At 40.6% G+C, this 21,163-nt stretch overlaps 1 protein-coding gene across 1 annotated transcript in view; it reads left to right on the forward strand.

Moving 5' to 3' along the window:
• Positions 1–21,163, forward strand: part of LOC103073786 (carboxypeptidase Q) — a gene marked incomplete at its 5' end in the record, with an annotated part of 266,138 nt that overhangs the window by 168,384 nt on the left and 76,591 nt on the right. Inside the window, one exon of the mRNA XM_007458056.1 lies at positions 20,649–20,854. Coding sequence (XP_007458118.1) covers positions 20,649–20,854 — 206 coding nt within the window. The remainder of the gene's footprint in view (positions 1–20,648; positions 20,855–21,163) is intronic.

Below are 21,163 nucleotides of genomic sequence, written 5' to 3' on the forward strand. Positions count from 1 at the left end.
TGGGATCCTCCCGGACCGGGGCACGAACCCGTGTCCCCTGCATCGGCAGGCGGACTTGCAACCACTGCGCCACCGGGGAAGCCCTGCAATGTTTCTTTTTTTAAATCTGCATTATTGTCTGGGAGAGAGGCTCTTCCCAGGAGACCCCAAGAAACTCATGTCTTTTGGTAATCAGTAGCCCTTCTGGAAGTTTGCCGCCTACTCTGGCTGCTGTGGTTTTTGTGTACTTGTGCTAGAATAATACATAATCATTGAAGAATGGTCTGTCGATGTTGGCTTGAGGAATGAATGGGCAGAATCAAACTAGCAGGGCTGCCAGCAACATCAATGCTAGAAAGCAGATACTGGATGGTGAGTTTACTTCGTACTCTAAGAGCAGTGTCCAGAGGTCACAATAGGTAGAACTAAAACGATGTTGCTTTTAGGGCTGAAGATCAAACAGGGAACTGAGAAGCAGAACTGTGGGACACAGCTGAGAGTGCAACCTGAGTATTGCCCACAGGCCTTTGTCTTTCTCTCTGGAACTCATCCTAACAGGTCATTCCTATAAGTACTAACCCAAGTCCTGTGTTGTCTTAAAGATACCACTTGTCCCCTGATAGAGAAAGTCTTGCTCTGGTTTTCTAACTTCCTTATCAATTAGGGCACATCTATAATTCCTTCTGACTCATCTATTTGTGTTAAAAACATCAAGGCATAATTTTTTCCTAACCAAAAGATTAGAACTCTGATTCCTTATTTTCTTTCAGAAGATCTCACTCTTGCATCTTCTTATCAAATGGTTGTCCTGCATTTACAATTATTGATTCTAGAAGCTGAGGTTACCCCGAACAACAAGCAGTTTGTCTAAACTGCTTTGGTTTCAGAGTCCTCTTAAAGGAGAGTTCTCAGAATCAATTTCTCAAGAGCTTTTGTACGTCACACAGCAAAACATATATAAATAATAATTGGAATTTTAAAAGCTTAACAAGGCCTTTCAGCAAAGGTTTAAACTGGTTTCATAACATGAGTTATTTTGAGATTAGACAGAATTTTCATTACTAGGTTAAAACAGGAGTGTGATTTGCTTTTATAAATTTCTGTGGTTTCATTTAATAAAACTCATCCCTGTCAAAGCAGAGGTGATGCTGTGTTAAATACTTGTGAATGTGTTTCAGGAAACTCTCCAGGTATTAACTAAGGCCCGGGAGAATGTATAGCACGCATCCTTCCCCCCGACATTGGCATAAGCTCCAAAGCTCTGGAATACTTTATCACGCCCCAAAGAACCAAATGGGAGACAATGAAGCTGTTTTGTCATTTGAATTAGGAAAGGTCAAAGGGAAGAAAATGTGATAGTAAACAGAGGGAAGAGTGCTTTGTGAAATTGTCCATTTTTTTTTTTCATGTAAGGGAAAATACTTTGCTCCTTTTAATAGACGTGGAAATTCAATACTAGAGAGTTTTTTGGATAGACTTACAGAGAGAAAAGAAACAATCAAGAATTTTTAAAGCTCTCATTTCCCAAACAAATATATACTATGTTCTTACTATTTACAAGGTGTCATTGTAATCTCTTGCATCTATATGATTATTTATAAATATGAATACTTTTTCATAAACATTGATAATAGTCATGACCCTGCTAGTTGCCAGGCCATGGACTGCTTAACTTATTTCATCTTTGGGAAAAAAAAAAAGAGGTTTAAGAGGTTAAAAAAAAGATGTACCCAAAGTTGCACAGCACAGATATGAGGTACAGAGCCTGAACTTGAACCTAGCTTTTCTGTCTCTAGACTTCAGCCATAAGAACTTCTCTGACCATGCACTTCTCTGTATACTTATACATAGGATTTACCTACATTTATATTGATATGTACATTTATCCGCTTGTCATAGTCTGAAGCACATACACACCAGTTTATTCAGGCATGGTGGCTACAGTAACACACGAATGGATGAATGGAGAAGTCACTTCCAAGTGCTTAGTTTAAAACACATATAGCACAGAATCATATTCTACCACATTTTGGAGTTTAAGGCCAAGGGATATTGTATAATCATGCAGACATTAGCTGTCACCAATAATTCTCAATGTTTTATATTCGCACTTTCTCTGAAAAGTATAAAAATATATTTATTTGTTCCTGAAGTTAACTTTTTATATACTGCTACAATGATTAATTTTTTTTTTTAAATCTTCACTGAAATTTTCTTCTAATTTGGGGTATTTTCTAAGTAATGTTTTAGCTAGACAATAGATATTTGGTTGGCCAAAATGTTCCTTCGGTCTTTAAGAAAAAATAAAAGACACATTTTTCATTTTCACCAAGAACTTTATTGAACAACATATTCACCCTTTTGTTCCACTACCTTCTGCCATTTTTCAGGCAACTTCATAATTCCATCCTCCCAAAACTTTTTATCTTTTAGAGCAAAGAACTGTTCCAGGTACCTTTTACAGTCTTCCAGGGAATTGACATTTTTTCCATTGAGAGAATTTTGTAAAGACCAAAATAAATGGAAATCCAAAGGTGCAGTGTCTGATGAATATGGCGGATGAATCAGAACTTCCCAGCCAAGCTGTAACAGTGTTTGCCTGGTCATCAAAGAAACATATGTTCTTACGTTATCCTGATGGAAGATTATGCGTTTTCTGTTAACTAATTCTGGACGCTTTTCGTCGAGTGCTGCTTTCAGTTGGCCTAATTGGGAGCAGTACTTATTGGAATGAATCATTTGGTTTTCCAGAAGGAGCTCATAATAGAGGACTCCCTTCCACGCCCACCATATACACAATATCACCTTCTTTGGATGAAGACCGGTCTTTGGCGTGGTTGGTGGTGGTTCATTTCGCTTGCCCCGCAATCTCTTTCATTCCACTTTATTATACAGTATCCACTTTTCGTCTCCCATCACAATTTGTTTTAAAAACAGAATGTTTTTGTTACGTTTAGGTAGAGAATCGCGTGTGGAAACATGGTCAAGGAAGTCTTTTTCACTTAACTTACGTGGAACCCAAACATCAGAGCAAGTCACATAACCAAGCTGATGCAAATGATTCTCAGTGCTTGATTTGCATATTTTGAGTATGTCGGCTATCTCCCGCGTGGCATAATGTTGATTGTTCTCAATTCATGTCTCGATTTGATCGCTGTCAACTTCAACTGGTCTGCCTGACCTTGGAGCATCCTCCAGCCAGAAATCTCCAGCACGAAACTTTGCAAACCACTTTTTTTTTTTTTTTTTAAATTTTTTTTAATTTTATTTTTATTTATTTATTTGTGCTGTGTTGGGTCTTCGTTTCTGTGCGAGGGCTTTCTCTAGTTGTGGCAAGTGGGGGCCACTCTTCATCGCGGTGCGCGGGCCTCTCACTATCGCGGCCTCTTCCGTTGCGGAGCACAGGCTCCAGACGCGCAGGCTCAGTAGTTGTGGCTCACGGGCCTAGCTGCTCCGTGGCATGTGGGATCTTCCCAGACCAGGGCTCGAACCCATGTCCCCTGCATCGGCAGGCGGACTCTCAACCACTGCGCCACCAGGGAAGCCCCCTGCAAACCACTTTTGACACGTTCGATCAGTCACAGCACCTTCTCCATACACTGTGCAAATCATTTTTTTTGCGTTTCAGTTGCGTTTTTACCTTTCTTGAAATAATAAAGCGTAATGTGTCAAAAACATTGCTTTTTTTCTTCCATCTTCAATATTAAAAGTGGCTACACAAAAATTCACCAGTTTTGATAAGTTTTTTTTTTTAATGCACGCTGATATGACAGCTGTCGCAATACAGTCTAACAGAATTGTTTTGAATGAAGTTAAAGACAACTAAGCTCTACTAAAGCCATCGTACGGGAAAAAAACGAACGAACTTTTTTGCCAACCCAATAAAATCAAAAAAAATCCAAACGGAACTTTCAGTGTTGTGAAACTCTTCACAGTAATAAATGTTAAAATCGTTCCACTATTTAGAAGATAGTCTTCAGATCAGAGGCTCTCCTGGGTACCACCTTAGGACATCTCCCACTGCCTCTAATCTTAAAAGAAAGGAAAATTGAGACGAAAACTCTGATCCTTGAGAGACGGATATAGTATATGTATTTATCTGTTTACATCTATTCTACATGTGTCGAGCTTAGACACCTAGGAAAATATAGCGAGACCCTCCATAAGTCGAGTCCAGCTTCCTTCTTCCAGGATAGCTGTGCCTGATACACTAAGTACAGAGGATACACCAGGATGGATCCCTACTTATGTTATTTTTAAAGATTTCCAAGGACAGAGATTTCATTGTGTCAATATTTTTTAACATTATTAAACAACAAGCATATTGCAGGCTGTGTCCACTTAGCAATGTCTTAATTTAAGGATACAACTTAGAATGCCAGAGGAGCAGTTATAAAAGAAGGTAGCCATCAGGTCTCCAAAAGTTAGTGTACCTTAACCTTACCTGCCTTAGTAGTTTCTGTGTAAAACACTAAGGAAGGAAAGGTGAATTGCGGGATGGGGGCTGCATTGTGAATTGCAAAAGAGAAATATAAACATTATCTGCAAACTAAAGTCAACGAACAAATGATTTAACACTTGTTCTGTTTTTTGTTTGTTTGTTTGTTTGTATTTGTTTTTAAGAAAGTGGACTCTAATTTATTCTTTCCTTGGTGGGGAGATTAAAAAAATTTATACCTTCAATATGTTCTTTTCTTCATATTGGGAACTCAGTTTGTTACTACTCTTGGCAAACTGTTTTCTGAATATGTGGAAAATTGTACCTGCCAGAATGGATTGGTGTTTGCTCTCCTTCAGTGAAAGGTGGCTGTGATCAAAAGCTGCCTCTCTCGGGTAGTTCAGCCTCTGCCAAAGTCTAACGCAACAGAAATGGAAAGGAAAAGGAAAATGAAGGCCATATTCAAGAGTGTAACAAATAATTGGAACCTAAGACACTAAGTCTATTGGCTTCCACAAGGGCTTGGCAGAAATACTGACGGCCCATGTGATTTTTATCTTCTCATCTTTAAGGCAATTACCTTGACATGGAACACAGTAGTGATGGCTTCCATTGAAAGGCTCTGTTTAAACATCTTTTTTGTGAATCACCAAGATAAGAATGGAGCAAATGAAGATGGAAAAAATAATCACTTGTATGCCAAGCTTCTACCTTCCGTTCTCTAAAACTGTGTTAATGCCTAATTAATGACATTCCTATTGTACAAAAATATTGAGAATGCAAATACAATTTCCCAGCTAATGAGTTCATTATATGGAAGTGACACATGTGAAGTAATGGTTTAATGTGGTCTTCATAAAAGCTAGCAATTGTGGACTCGCCCTTAAAATTTTCAAGTGGGATGAAATTCACTTTTCTCATGACTACTCTAAGTAAAAAGTGCCTTCCTTATTTATGTGTATAATACTACCTTCTTTTAGCAGATATTTACCATTGAAGTAGGGTAGTGAGACGTATGTGAGTAAATTATTACTGACAGCGAAACCCAAGGAATGTCTAGAGGTACGGCCACCAGCAGCTGCGAGAGTCTGGACTATTCCTCTCTCTTCTTAAACATGGCTCGAGCAGTTGATGTACGAATAGTGGTGGAAGAAATGTCATTTTGCGTTTCCAAAAAGAAAAACCCAGCCATTCACGCCTCTTCAGCTAGAACAACAGCATGTCAAATATTGTATTCTCAGATTTAAGCTATAAAATAATGGTGGAGCCTGAGAGAGAGGAGAGGAAACTAAGGAGGGACTTCGTGGGATTGGTTGGAAGAGATTCAATTCTCTATTTCTTTGACTTAAGGATGATCAGTTTTAAGGAGTGCAGTTAGGAATAATAAAGCTTTTCAGGAAAAATAGGACTACATTAAATGTACAGTTTTAAAAAAGCTGACAATAACGTACAATATCTCACACTTTTGTAGTCAGAATCAAAGTCTCTCCGAGTCTAAAGATGGCACTGGATACCTTTTGGTCCTGAGCAGTGAGGCCTCATGTCGGGGTGAGAGGCCACTTTTTGTAACCTGTGCTCCTTATTCTGACGAGTCGCTAAGGATGCACCTTCAGGGTTGCCAGTATGATTATGAGGCATATTGAATATAGGCTTTCCTCTGTATTTCCAGTTGGGCTAAGTTTTGGGGAGTTTTTCCTTTTAAAAGAATTTTACTATTTCTAAAAGTCATACAGCTTCTTTTGAAATTCTAAGGATTCTTTCGACAAATTGTTCAGTACCTGAGTAGAGGCCTCCATGACGCATGTTTGGTGACACGCGTCTTCACTAACCCTGAACACTCTAGGGTCTAGTCTGAGCATCTGGCGATTTCTACTGCCTTTCATTGCTTTGCCTCACACGTGAAAATCAGTCTTCTGTGTACAAAGAAACTTATAAAGAATTTTAATCAAAATTAGGGGCTCACATTTAAAATTTGGTGATCTATATCGATACTAATGCAAATAACTTAACCAAAGTGTAAAATGAAATCCCAGAGACCATTTGTGTATGAAGACATTTGTACACAGACAAACAGTGACAACTAATATATGGCACGATTTGTTTCTTTGCCTGGAATTTGGCAAGTGTCTTCTGGAATGTATCAATAACAAGGTGCATTCCAATTACCAAAATGCTAAAATAGGAGAAAAATGTGATTCTTATAATCAAGGAAATTTGGTGTTTATCTGTTAAATTTTACAGTGGCAGAAATAGGAGATACAAAAAAAGATCAGAAAAGTAGTATTTAAGTAGCTTCTTGGTTCCTGATTTAACTTAGATAGTCCACTTTCCACCCATTGTCCTGCCATAATTATTGATCTTTCAAAGTTCTCATCGGCTCAGATGATCATTTATATGGCTGTTTTACTTATTAGGCACTCTTGTTGGTGACACTAACAGTAAAAAGTCTCAAGAGAACTGAATAGTTTGGTATACAATATACCTTTGAATACACATAATAAATTCATACGATCCTCTGAAAACCCTGTTAAATCGGTCTTTGTTGAAGAGGATACGAAGCTCAGGGAGATTAAATGGCCTGCGGAATTCATTCAACTGTTACGTTACAGAACCAAGACTGCAATCCAGATGTCCAGGGCAAACGAATTCTAGTGAGTTTAACAATAATAATAACAGGAGGAATGATCACCATCATCATCATCATCATCATCATCACCATCGTCACCTTAATGGTGAAGCTACCACTTATCCAACAGAGGTTCATGACCATTGTTTGTTCCACGCACCACTTTGGCAGTCTGGTAAAGCCTAGGGACATCTCCTCAAATAACATTTTTGAATGCATAAAATAAAATGCACAGTATTACAAGGATATGAATTCTATTCAAATGCAGTTATCAAAAATTTTTAAATCAATACATGATATTGGTATGTTTCCTAAATGCATAAAATAATAAGATCTTGCAGTATTATCTATTACTGTAATTTCAAAGTAGTGATGAACATAAAGATTATTTTGAGATTTCTACAATAAGTCTAATATGATATGAAAATATCTGTGATTTCTATTGGTGACAAAGTGATAGGTTCTGCTAATACTTCTGTGGTTTGTTACTTACATCCATAATTGAAGGAAATTCTAAATTTCGGTTAGAGGATATTGAAAGTAAAGATGTAATTTTTTCCCACTCAAGTTCACCGACTGCCTCCAAATTTATGAACCGCCAAGGGGTGCCCAGTTAAGAACTCCTGCTTTGAATAAACTGGCAAAATAACTATTATTATCCCCATCTTACAAATGAATAAACTGAGGCCCAGGGTATTAAGTAACTTGCCTAATATTTTTCACCTAATGGCCGAGAAGGGTATCAAGTGATATTAGCATCTGTGCATCACCTCCTGTAACTTCCCAGTGGCAATCACCATTGAAGTGGGAATCATAGCATCCACTCCACTCTGAGACAGAAGACCCCGTAAGGATTATTACCCTAATCACTTAACACTAATGATATCCTTGATGAAGATTGCAGATAACCAAAGAGAAATCTGGGGTGAGGTCTGTGTGCCTGACTAACTGTTTATGTTCAACTTGCCTCAAGCATTTCTAGTGTTTGGTCTCCCCTAAGTGGTCCTCAGGTGGCTTTTCAGAATGATCATTATTTCCAACGTGTTTGATGCTATTTTCTACCACAGCGATTTTCCTCTTCTACCTTTAGGTGATTACTGCTGTTGCTTATTACTATTCTCAGATGAGGGAAGTTGTTTTTCTCCACCTCCCCTATCTCAATATACATACCTATTTGGATTTTTTTCTGAAACTGCTATAATCCCTTAGCCTCTTTTTATCTAAACTGTACCTATGAAATTATCTTAACTCTTCTCAAAGCTAAATTGCCTCATTTGTTTATTATTTTTCCTTCATTTTGTCTGGATACTTTAACGCTTACAAAGTATGCAAAGCCATTGTTAAAGCTCTAAGTAGTCCCAGGATGCATGTATTAGTTTCTGTAATTGAGTCTTAGTGATGACACCACGTATTATCTGCCTCACGTTGTACTAACTCTAGCATAACAAACCTTAAGGTTTCTTTTCAAAATTATTTAATATTTTAAAAAATCGATGTATATGACCCCTTGGCAGTTCAGTTGCTAATTGCTCATCCTTTCTCCTCCTGTTAACGGTGACCATTTTATTAGGGTTTCTCATCTCTGACAGTGAAATGACCATGACATAGGGACGCTACATAAAGGATGTCTTCCAGCGCTGTTTTCACCTGAAAAGGAGATTCCTTTTGCCACACAGCTTTGAGAATAAGAGTATCTTAGTATTTCACTATTGAAGGAATTTTAGAAGCACTTGTATTTAGGTAACTAAAGGGCATTTTTGATTGCTATCACTTTATACAGCCTTCTAGGAAGGATTTATTTTTAGCACGTATAACGGATGTTGCAAAAACTTGTATATTTGAAGAGCTTTATAAAATATACACTAAAGATTCAGCTTTCACCTTTAGTTGTTGAAACTTATGCTTTCTTGAGAAGATTTTTTTAAAAAAAACATATTCTGAAAAACTGATGTTGCCTTTTACCACCAGCACTAGCAACCATCTCATCGTTGTTATCTTCACCACCACCGTCACCCAAAATAGCATCTAGAGGTGTGCTTACAGGGTTTACACATGCACACATACACGCATATGTGTTTAAACACATACATACACGTATTTGTTCATTCACTCAGCACATGTTTGATGAGAGCCTTCTAAGTTCCAGGCACTGTTTTAAACTCTGCCCTCCTCTTGCTTCCATTCTTGTGCATCAAGGCTGATGATGTGGATAAATAAGTAAAATGATATGAGAACAGCTGAAGAGAAAAACAAGACAGGGGACAGAGATAGGGTATATGTGGAGGGAGTGTTTGAATTTTTGTTGGCGGGGGGCAAAAAAGACTTCACTGCAGAAGGGTTTGAGTAAAGGTCTGAAGAAGAGAAAGAAGTCTCTCTGTGGGTATCTGGAAGAGAACATTCTAGGGAAGGTGCTGATGGAGTGTAGGGGACATTCTGGGAACAGCGAGGAAGCCAGAGTACCTGAACCGGTGCAGGGAAGGGATAGTAGCAGGACAGAGGAGCCCAGATCATGTCAGGTCTCATGGGCCATGTTCTCTGAGTGAGATTAGAACTCTTGGAGGCTTTTGAGCAGAGAACTAACCTGATCTGAATTAATAGTCTAAAAGGATTGCTCTGGAAGCTGCTTTGAGAATAGACTGAAGGAGGACTAGAACCGAACAAGGCTGAATAATCCAGGTGAGAGATTATGGTAACTTTTGTGCCAGGATGGTAGCAGTAGGTGAAAAGTTGTCAGCCTCCGGATATACGTTAAGGGAAGAGCCAAGAGGATCTGATGATGGATTGTATACACAGTGTGAGAGAAAGAAAAGAGTCAAGTGTGAGCCCACAGTTTGAGGCCTGAGCAAGTCGAGTGGGAGGAGTTGGGTAGAGGGGTGTGAGGAGGGGGTCAGGAGCTCAGTTTTGGACATGTCAGGTTTGAGATATTGGGCATCCACGTTGAGAGGTCAAGTACACAGCTTGGTTAAAAAAAAAAAAAAAAAAAGACTAGAGTTTAGGGGAGAGGTCTAACGATAGCCATGGTCATGGATTTTTCTCCATATAAATGTTCCATCTATATCGACAATACTACTTTCCTTCTCTCGACACCTCTGCCTCCCGACCAGTGGAAGCTCAGCTTCTGCGCTTTCAACACTGGGGTTGCTATTTTTGCTCTCCAGGGGATATAAGATCCTCTGGTTCCCAGGGTTAACATTCTCCACAGGTGTCCTCCATCCCATCCTCATGAGACGCATTGGGAGTCACTATCTCTGGGCTGTTCTCTCCCTACTCCTGATTCAGTCTCCATCTCTCCTCTCCTTCCCCCATGGCCATTGTAGCCCCTAAGGGGATTGGATGCACCACCATTCCATTCAATAAGTCAGTTGATTTTGTTTGATTGGAATGGTTTTGTTTAGCCTTCTTTGAGGTTCAATTCAATATTCTGTAGACAACTTGAGGCCACTTTAATCATAACACCAAATAACTAGTAATTCTTGCCCCCAGATTCTTCCTGGCCAAGATCATTTCTTCCATTCTTCTGGTGAAATTCAAAAGAATTCTGTCTAGAAATTCAACTGAGCAAGTACTTGGGCATTTCATCAGACCCTAAGGTGCTTCTTGAGAATGTTTTTGTCTCTGCTCATAGATATTCTCCTAAACCCATGTCAGCAGAGGAGGGATGATTTAACACATGGGCAAGATTACAACCAGACTCTTTAATTTTTTTAATTATAAAATTCCAACTTTCCCACATATCCAAATTATATATAAACATATGAATCTTCTTTGAATCAATAATATAGAATATTCAGTCATTCAACAAATATTTATTGAGCCCTGTTACATATTCTTGGTGTTGTTTCAGGGAGTTCCCTGTCATTAGGGAGCCTAGATGCTTCCAAATATCACATAGGCCATACTTATACTAAAAACGTGTTTATTGTTTATCTAAACTTCAAATTTAACTGAGTATCGTGCATTTTATCTGGTCACTGAGGTCATGTGACAGCTTGGCTGGGATGGATGGTCAAAGATGGCCCGACTTATGGAAGCTGGGGCAGATGACTGTCATCTGGGCTGCTCTCCCCATGTGGTACCTCAACTAGCCCACGCTTCTTTACATGTCAGTCTTAGGGCAGCAAAAGGTCAAGGTGGCAGCTGTAAGGCTTCTTTTGGTTCATGCTCTGAAGTTGCAAGTGGTCACTTCTGCCAGAGTCTATTGGTCAAATAAAGGCACAGGGCTGGCCTACATTCAGAGGGTGGGGAAAGAGATTGCACCTCTTGATGAAAGGAGTGGCAAATTCACATTGGAAAAGAGAATATATACAGGGAAGGGAAGGATTTATAGCCATTAAACAATCGGATCACAAGTAGTAAACACAGCAGAGAAGTCTCTGCCATCAGGGACCAAACACTATTCTAAGAAGAGACAGACAATAAAGGTAAACATTCATTGTTGATACAAAGCAGAAAAAGGAAGCATAATCAGGGGGTTAGGGAGTGTTATCAGGAGTGTTAGGGGAGGTCTTCTTTTATATAAGGTGGGCAGGAAGACTTCCCTAAGAAGAGGACATTCAGCAGAGCCCAAAAGGAAGTGAGAAATATCCAGAGGAATGGGGTAACAGTCAGAGGAAGTAACAAGTTCATAAGCTTCAGAACCCAAGCATTATTGAGGAACGGAAGGTGGCCGAAACAATGAAAGTGAAGTGGAGAGTAGTAGGAGATGAGGTCAGAGAAGTTATGGAAGGTCAGGCTCAATCTACATCTAGGGCCTTATAGGCAAATATAAGGGCTTTGCCTGTTAGCTTGTGTGAGCTGGAAGCCACATGCAGAGTTCCAGAAGAGGAGTAGCATCATTTGACTTAGATTTTTTTTTAACAGGGTTACTCTGGCTTCTGTGTAGGGAATACACTGAAGAGTGGCGAGGGTTGAAATGGTTGTGAAGCTATTGCAATACTCTAGGTGAGGGGTAATAGTGGCTTGAACTGGGTGAGAATAGTGGAGCTGGTGAGTTATTGTTGAACGATAGGTCTATTTTGAAAATAAAGCCAACAGGATTTGCTGATAGATTGCATTTGGGGTGTAAAAGCAAGAGAGAAGCCAAGAATTTGAGAGGAGTCAAAATTTTTAGACTCAGCAACTAGATGAATGGATTTGCTGTTTACTGGGTTGGACCCTCCTTATAAGAGGGAGGCAAGAACAGCAAAGGCAGGAGGCAACGTGATGACAGAAGCAGGAGGAGAAAAGGCAATGAGATGAGGAGCCATGAGCCAAAGAATAGAGGAAGCTTCTAAAGCTGGAAATGGCAAGGAAATGGATTCCCCCTTAGAGCCTCCAGAAGGAACCAGCCCTGTCAACACCTTGCTTTTAGCCCTATAAGACTCATGTCAGACTTATGACGTCCAGAACTGTAAGAGAATAAATTTATGTTGTTTTAAGCCACCAAATTTGTGGTAATTTGTTACAGCAGCAATAGGAAACTAATACCTGATTAGACCTTTAAATAGAGATGCTGAGTAGCTGTTCATTATGAGTCTGAACTTGAAGAGAGAGGCATAGCATGTGAATTGGAGCTCATCACAATATAGGTTTATTTAAAACCATAAAGCTGGATGAGAGCACCAACAGGGTGAGGATAGAGAAATGAAAAACCTTTTGACTGTTTTTGACCACCCCAACATCTAAAGATCAGGAGAGTGAGAAAACCAGCCAACAAATGAGAAGCCATATCCAGTGATGCATGAGGAGACCAGAGAGTCTAGGGTCCCAGAAGCCAGTGGAAGAAAGTATTGGCAGGAGTAAGCAAGTGACAAATTCAGCTCCATCAAATATTCACAATTTAGTACTAAGTGATCTCAATCTTGAATTTTTCGCTAACTTCTACAAAAATTCTACGAGAGACAATTGATATTTGAGAGTGGGATAGAAAAAGGAGGCACCATTAATAATTATACCAAGACAAAGGATGTAAATTGGGACTGCCCAGGGCAAACAGGAATGTATGGTCCCCCTATTTGGCTTCTGTCTCAATAACTGTTAAATAAATACAGTTTACTTCCTAAAGAAACATCTTTACTGAAATATGACTTAATATTTTGCTTTTGGCTTTAATTGAGGATCAATATTTAGGAAATAGTGTTAGGAAAGATATTTCTGCCTCTTTTATAAAACTGTTATTGGAGACTCTGTTCTTTATTGTGTTCAATGTTCCTCATAGAAAGAACCATGTGGTAATTCCTCTTAGAATGGAATGCTGGAAAAACTGTTGCTTTTTTCAAGGAGCTGGTGGTATCCTTTCTTTTCCTAGATAATGAGAGCTTCATAGTACCTCGTTCTTCCCTCTTACCTTGGCAGCACGAGCTAGAACTGTTATATCTTCAAGTTGCAGTTCGGGTATCATGTCAAATTTTCCCAGCTGTGACTTTCTTTCTCCTCAAATATCTTTTGAGTACCCACTATGTGCTGAGCTTTGTTATTTAAGCTACAGGTATGGCAGAGATCCACACAGATTTGATCCCTGCCTTCATGGCATTTTCTTGGTTCTCAAGAGTTTACATACTTTTAAAATATGGTGTTAGTATCTTATAGGAAGCCTTGAATTCTTTCAAGAGCAAAGTAGGTATAAAAGACACATAGAATAAAGTGCAACAGTGCAGTATATTATTTAGATAGGGGTGTGGCGTGTTAGGAATGGAAGGCGAGGGGAGAGGTAGAGCATGAAGCCTTGAGTAGAACCAGAGCCTTGAAGCTCCTCATGTTTTTCATGAGGTTTCAGACCCACTGTTGTGCTTTTGAGAGAAAAGAAGGCACGTTTAAGGAAATAAAGTGATTTCTAAAGCTGCGTTTAGCATCTTTACTATTGGTAGTAAAGAGTGCTTGATCAAGTAAAGCATTTAAGGATATTGTCATAATCCAAAAATGCTCTAAGTGCTTGTCTACTGGCTCTAGAGAAAAGAGAATTAATGATTAATTGTGTTGTAATATGATATGCCCTAGGATTGAGTGAATATTTCAGTTCCAGATTATAAAGTAGCCTATTTTTGCAGGACAAGAAAATAAGTACTATATTTTTAAAAGAAATAAGCTATCTGCTCATAAGAAGAGGAACTCCTTTCAGTTATAACCTTGGCTAGGGATTTAAAGAGGCTGTTGTAGTCTTCCCAGTCAAGAGAAGGGGATTGATTAGAAGTCAACCAGAGGGCTTCCCTGGTGGCGCAGCTGTTGAGAGTCCGCTTGCCGATGCAGGGGACGCGGGTTCGTGCCCCGGTCCGGGAAGATCCCACATGCCGCGGGGCGGCTGGGCCCGTGAGCCATGGCCGCTGAGCCTGCGCGTCCGGAGCCTGTGCTTCTCAGCGGGAGAGGCCACAACAGTGAGAGGCCCGTGTACCGCAAAAAAAAAAAAAAAAAAAAAAAGAAAAGAAGTCAACCAGAAAGCACTGTCCTGGCTGGTAAGACCCCACCATCAAAAACAAGAAACATGAGGGAGACAAAGAGGGAAGAGATATGGGAACATATGTATATGTATAACTGACTCACTCTGTTATAAAGCAGAAACTAACACACCATTGTAAAGCAATTATACCCCAATAAAGATGTTAAAAAAAAAACAAGAAACATGAAACATATCTTTATGTTTATTAAGCATGCAACAGTGTCAAAGAAGAAAGGCCAAACAAAGGAAGGGATCCTCTTTTAGACAATTTAGTTCTTACACTTTGATAGCAGCATGATGGGTACAAGAGGAGCCAGGGGGATACCATGCGACGGAGGAGGTTGAGAGGGATAGAGAATGAAAAAGGCAGAGACAGCTGCTTTCACGAAGCCAGCTGTGCTGGAGATGTCTCTTATACAACTGCTTATTGAAATGTATATGAAACTAGTAACATGAAACACTTGGGCAATATATTATGTTAAAGGAATCAAAATTTAATTGTGGAGACTTTGAGTCCCACTGATTCCAACTATTGATGTTGCTTCAACATGCAGGAATAAAATTAAAAGCTGAGATTGACAACAAGCTGCCATGTAAACCATTTTTTAAGTCTGTCTACCAAATACCCTGGATATTGGATTGTTTTTATTCCTAAAAGCAATGTAAATACAGTCATAGTTCCTGTATAATATAAATAAAATTTAGCCTAGGTATATTATTTCTTTTAGCCTAGGTTTATGCCATATTTTCAGCCTTCTGACTCACTGTTGTTACCATAGTGACATTTATAGAGGGATCGTGTGTTTTCCATAAGTTTAAGGGCTAGCCACGGACCTTAAGTAGCTCAAAAGGAGAATTCACTGAGATCTAGAGTGCTTCGAACAACGCTGTGAAAATTGGATTGCCTGAAGACACAGGTTTGTCTCACAAGAGAAACCTTCTGTGCACACGCAGAGAATGATAGGGCTGGAAAGGGATCTCCGGAAGCCATTTATTCTGTCCCATCTCCCGGCAGCATGGTGACTAAACCACAATAGGTGTCTGTGATTTTCGTACTAATGTAACTTACCCAAGACTGCCTGTTCCCCCAAGCCACAGCCAGTTTAGCTGTCAAACAAAAATAACTTATGGCACTCCACCTTGTCATCATCCCTTTCCTGGCCCTCCCCTGGGTCCCCAGGGCTGTTCAAAACTGAATGCTGGGGCTTCCCTGGTGGCGCAGTGGCTGAGAGTCTGCCTGCCGATGCAGGGGACGCGGGTTCGTGTCCCGGTCCGGGAGGATCCCACATGCCGCGGAGCGGCTGGGCCCGCGAGCCATGGCCGCTGAGCCTGCGCGTCCGGAGCCTGTGCTCTGCAACGGGAGAGGCCACAACAGTGAGAGGCCCGCGTACCAAAAAAAAAAAAAAAAAAAAAAAAAACTGAATGCTGGAGACTGCCAGAAATAAAAGTCTGAACCTCGGGGTAGACCTGACCAGAGAGTAAAACCTATTCTTGGTTTTGCACATCAGGGAGAAACCTCTTTACCTATATCCCATCATGATAGGGATTTGAGCTAAAGCTCCATGAAGCAGCCCCGCTCCAGTTACACCCTTTGAAATGGGAATTCCAGGGTCACTGGCAGCACTGGAGAAGATGATTATAGCAACTCAGCACATGGTCTCATAGGATGGTTTCCTTCTGAGAACTCGTTTGTGAGCCTACCACCTGACCAAATAGCATCACCACCATCGTCTGTAAAATATTAACATTTACCGGAGCGGGGAAAATGGTACCGGGACTGATTGCCCTGTGTGGGGGGCGGAGTGGGCGGGAACCGTTTACTTCTTTGAAGATTGAACTGAGGAGGCTACATGATTAATTCAAATAATTAGGAGTCTCTTTTCCTCGTCAGTTGATTTTGGGGATTGCAATTTTAGTTCAAAACCAAAGACAGGTTACCTAGGTTATGAGAAAATAAAAGCTTTGAAACAAGAAGCTGCATTTGGGAGGAAAGGAAATGTTGAACTTGGGTCTATATTTCCAAAGAAGAATTATCTGGAATTTTAGAAAAGCAAAGAACACAGACATCATCCCTGTGTTTATATGAGGAAGTAAGCATTTGAAAACATGCAATACGTATTTTAAACATTGTTCTACTTTCTAATCTTGCGTTGCTCCCAAAGATTGCTAATTGTTACCAAATTGTTCTTTGGCAGCATAAGCTGACACTTAAAAAAAAGAAAAAAGGAAAGGAGGTGATAGGATGTGATTCTAGCACAGGACAAAGTTATGAATCCTCAACCCTGAGCAGATATTAACTAATCCAGCAATCCCAACCTAGAGGATAGCCAGGAGCATTTCTCTGCATCACATTATGTCCGTTACATGGCAATGAAGGACAGTTTACATGGCTCCTAATAAAGAGATGTTTCTCTTTATGAAGAGAGCAGAGCGAAGGGTTAATAAAGCATTCAATCTCTAGAAGTAGGTTTCTCCCTACATCCTATAACCAGGAGGATGGATATTTTGTTTTGTGTGCTGACGTGGGTTGAATGAAACCAGCATGGCTCTGCTCTGCCTTCACTAGCTATAATCAGCTTTTCAAATCTACACTGAGTCTGTCCCCAATGACTGATGGCACAGTGAGGAACATGTTTGTGACCACACATTCCTGAGAAGCAGCAGTTCTAACAGCCCGGTGACCCGACTTATTCATTCCTGTTTCTTTGTGCAGAGACATTTTGTTTTCCAAGCTCTTTGGCCATGTGCTAACGATTAGACAATGACTCCATAAATGAGGATAAAAAACGGTGCCCTGGACGGTGGGTGGTTTGTTTTCTTAGTTCTTTATTGAAAACATATGGGGATGTTTATATATAAATAGACAACAATAGACTGCTGCCATCATGTTAGCAGCAGCTAATAAAATTCTACATGAATAGAGATCAAACTTGTGTCTGCCTACGCCAGAATTCTGGTTTACTGAGATCTGCATATCCTGTCTAATTTGGGTTGAAAAGATGTTTTATTGTTTTACTTTTTATTCCTAGTTGGAAGGAAATGGTGGACCAAGGGTTTTGTCCTTGTTTTTGTTTTTGTTTCATTCTTCTCTTTGCTTAATCAAATTACTTCGTTAGCAGGGACAATAAATTCTGTCCAATCAGACCTTGTATTGTGATCATGCAAAAATATTTTAAACTCTATACATCTGTTTCACTACAGTCTTTGTATTTTTGAATTAGAAGTGAGGACTTGTGGCCCGACAGCTGGAAACAAGCAGCAGCAGACAGGGCAGTGGAGGGATTGAGAACACAGGCTTGGGGAGGCAGACCTCCGGCTTTGAATTCTGGCAGCTCCACTCACTAGCTAGGTCACCTTGGGAAAGTTAGTTAACCTGACTAAACCTCAGTTGCTTCATCTGTGAAATGAGAAATGTGGCACTTATAGAATGATTGGGAGCATTATATGGGATAAGCTGTAAAGCCTTTCATACAGTGTCTGGCATGTAGGAAGCACTGAAAAAAAAGCTACATATTATCATTGTAAGCAGCCAACAGAATGGTTTATATGGAGGCCATCCTTGAAAATCTGAGAGGTACTGATGTTTAGTGGTAAGACCAGTAACAGCAACTGTTGATCAAGTGCTCGTTATACGTTGGGGCCTACATTGCACTCTTTCTTACAACTCCATGAACTGGGTACCAGTATTATCCCCATTTCATGGCAGAAGAAACTGAGGGGTTACACAGACTGCCCAGAGTCACAGAGCCCATGATTGGTTAATCTGATGGTCAAACCCAGTCTGAATAATCCCAGAGCACATACTTGTTATCACTCTGCTCGAAAGGCTGCCACATAGACAGCGCCTGGCACCTTTGAAATCTCCTTTTTATTTACATTATTCTCAACATTCCCGTTAACATCCTGGCATTGCACGGTACCATTCCCAAACTGGGGGGTGCCCTGTCCCTGGGACATCTGTTCATTTGCAGCTGACGAGGGTCAAGAAGGCTTTAATGCATATTTTGTCAGGAGCCCTGACAAGTTCAACTCGCACACCACTTTCACTTTTGGTCTACAAATGTTTTTTCTTTGAAGACCCTCAAAGCTCCATATGCCCAGGCTCATTGTTCAAGCCTGGAAAGAGCATTTGTCCCCGCCTACAAATGGAGAAGCCCGAGGCCAAGGCGACATGACCTGGGGACAGAGGGAGAGGCCAGTCACTCCCCTCAGCAGCCTAGCATGTCAGTTGCTGAGTCAGGAATGGAGTCGAGTGGGTCCAGGGCTGTGTCCATCTCACCAGGCTGATGGCCAAACTACTGACTAGCTCTACTTTTAACTAAATTGAATATAGTTAGGAGCAAATTGCCTAATTTTCTTGTTGGAAGGATGGGATCTGCCAGAAATATGGGAATCCTCACATACATTACCCAACTGTTTTTATTTGCAGATATATTATGTTATTTCTTTTGTCATTTTTACAGGGCAGGGAGAGAATTTGGGGCGGGGGGCAGCAGGGCACATAAGGGGACAGGGTTAGGACTGCCAAATTCATGTCAGCTTGCTCACCTAGCACCAATGTGCTAGTTGAACGAGCCCTGAATGTAAGACATTAATGCAGATATTTTGCATGTTATTAACTCTAATGATGCTACCGTCATGCAGTAGCCACAGCTGAAAGCAGAGGTGGTACTTTTTATCATAAATGCCTTGGGTCTTTCTCTGATAATCACCAGGAAGACAGAAGTTCCTTAGAAGTGAAAGTGGAAAAACATGAACAGACTTCTGCTTTGTTAACCTTCTCATCATCATCAACAACAACAAAATGATATCCCAGGGCCATGAAGTTCAGTCCCTTAAATGTTGGCAACATCCTCCTTTAGAAACGAAGGGTACTGTTCTTGCCCTTGTAACAACAGTACCCTTGCATGGCAATAGTTAGGAAGTCATTGTAGAAACATATCTGTTTTACAGAAAAAAAATGCAACCCTGAAATTGTTATGTTGTAAGTGAAAAATCATTCTAATTCAGAACAAGCATGGCCTACTACTTACTCCCTCCCGTGCTAGTGGTGACAGGGTGGAGTTTTGGAAAGCACAGAATTTCAGACCCAGCTTTCTCACTTGCCAACTGTGTGACGTTGAGCAAATCACTTGACTTCTCTGATCCTCAGTTCCTTTTCTATAAAACAGCATCAACCATAAAACTGCTCCGTCTACTTTATGGATTATGGAAGAAGATCAAAGGAGATTGTAAAGATGAAAGCTCTCTGAAAGCACTGTAAAAATATTATTATTGATTTTTACTAGGTGAATAATGAGGATGACAGCTTGGGAATAACTCAACCGAGGTAGTATATGGTCAGTCTGGAAGAAGTGAATGGGTCCTGGGAAATAGCTGGCCAGGCCAGTTTGAAGGACCTTAAACTTGAAAGTCTTAGGGCAGTGTGGCAATTTAGCTGTGCAATCTGGTGAGAGGCTCTTATATTCTAAGCTCTTGCTGTGACAATATTGGCTACGTGGAATCACTGTGTGCTTTCTTACCAGGCTTTATCTGGAAAAAGTTTGCACACTAGTGGCCTGGCAGAGTTGCCGGGGTTTAGATGCTATAGCTGTACCCCAGAGAGAACAGCATTTCATGTGTTTTTCTATTACCTCCCTCTCTGGGGATTCAACAGATGGAACAACAATGGAATCAGAAACCCAAGACAAACCTGTCAGTTTGATGCCTTTAAGCCTTCACAGAATTCACAATTAAAATAAGATAGAATATCCATCTAGGGGGAAGAGGTGCAGAGAAATAGACCCACAGGTTACACCTTTTTTTGTCTAAGCATGGCTAATACTATCCGGAGGTCCCCACCATATAAAAGGAATTGTATCTGGTGCAAGGTAGGCTCTTAAGAAAATTGGTTGAAAGAATATTATTGCCAGTAGCAATAATTGAGTAATTTTAATATGGAGTTTTATATTTATTTTCATTGAATTTTAAAGAAACCTTCCAAGTCAACTCAAATTTGGCAGATTCCAAGGTGAGTCATTTTGCATCTCAGAACTGTTAGGTAATATGCAGACTGGATCCTAAGTCGAGCAGAGCAACATGTGCTTTGGCAACAACTGGTGAGGAGATAAAGTATTTGATTATTGTTTTTTTGATAACTTCCAAAGAGAAAGCAGGGAAGCAACAAATATGAACCAAACACTTCTCTCTTTTGTTAAGGCAAATACTTCCAACTACAGCCTCGTGATGGAGTCTGACCTGGGGACCTTCTTACCCTCTGGGCTGCAGTTCACTGGCAGTGACAAGGCCAGGGCCATCGTGGAGGAGGTCATGTGCCTGCTGCAGCCCATCAATGTCACACGGGTCTTTAGAGCTGGAGAAGGGACAGACATTAACTTCTGGATCCAAGCTGGAGTACCTGGTAAGAGCAGTAGATGAAGTTGGGGTTCTTTACATACTGCTACCAATTTAAAATAAAATTTCTGTTCTAACATGCCACAGTAGATACCTGTAGGTCATTTAAAATATGGAAACCCTTAGGGCTTCCCTGGCGGCGCAGTGGTTGAGAGTCCGCCTGACGATGCAGGGGACACGGGTTCGTGCCCCGGTCCGGGAAGATCCCACCTGCCGCGGAGCGGCTGGGCCCGTGAGCCATGGCTGCTGAGCCTGCGCATCCGGAGCCTGTGCTCCGCAATGGGAGAGGCCACAACAGTGAGAGGCCCGCATACGG

Source organism: Lipotes vexillifer, unplaced genomic scaffold (assembly GCF_000442215.2).
Source record: "Lipotes vexillifer unplaced genomic scaffold, Lipotes_vexillifer_v1.1 scaffold1290, whole genome shotgun sequence".
Lineage (NCBI taxonomy): Eukaryota > Metazoa > Chordata > Mammalia > Artiodactyla > Lipotidae > Lipotes > Lipotes vexillifer.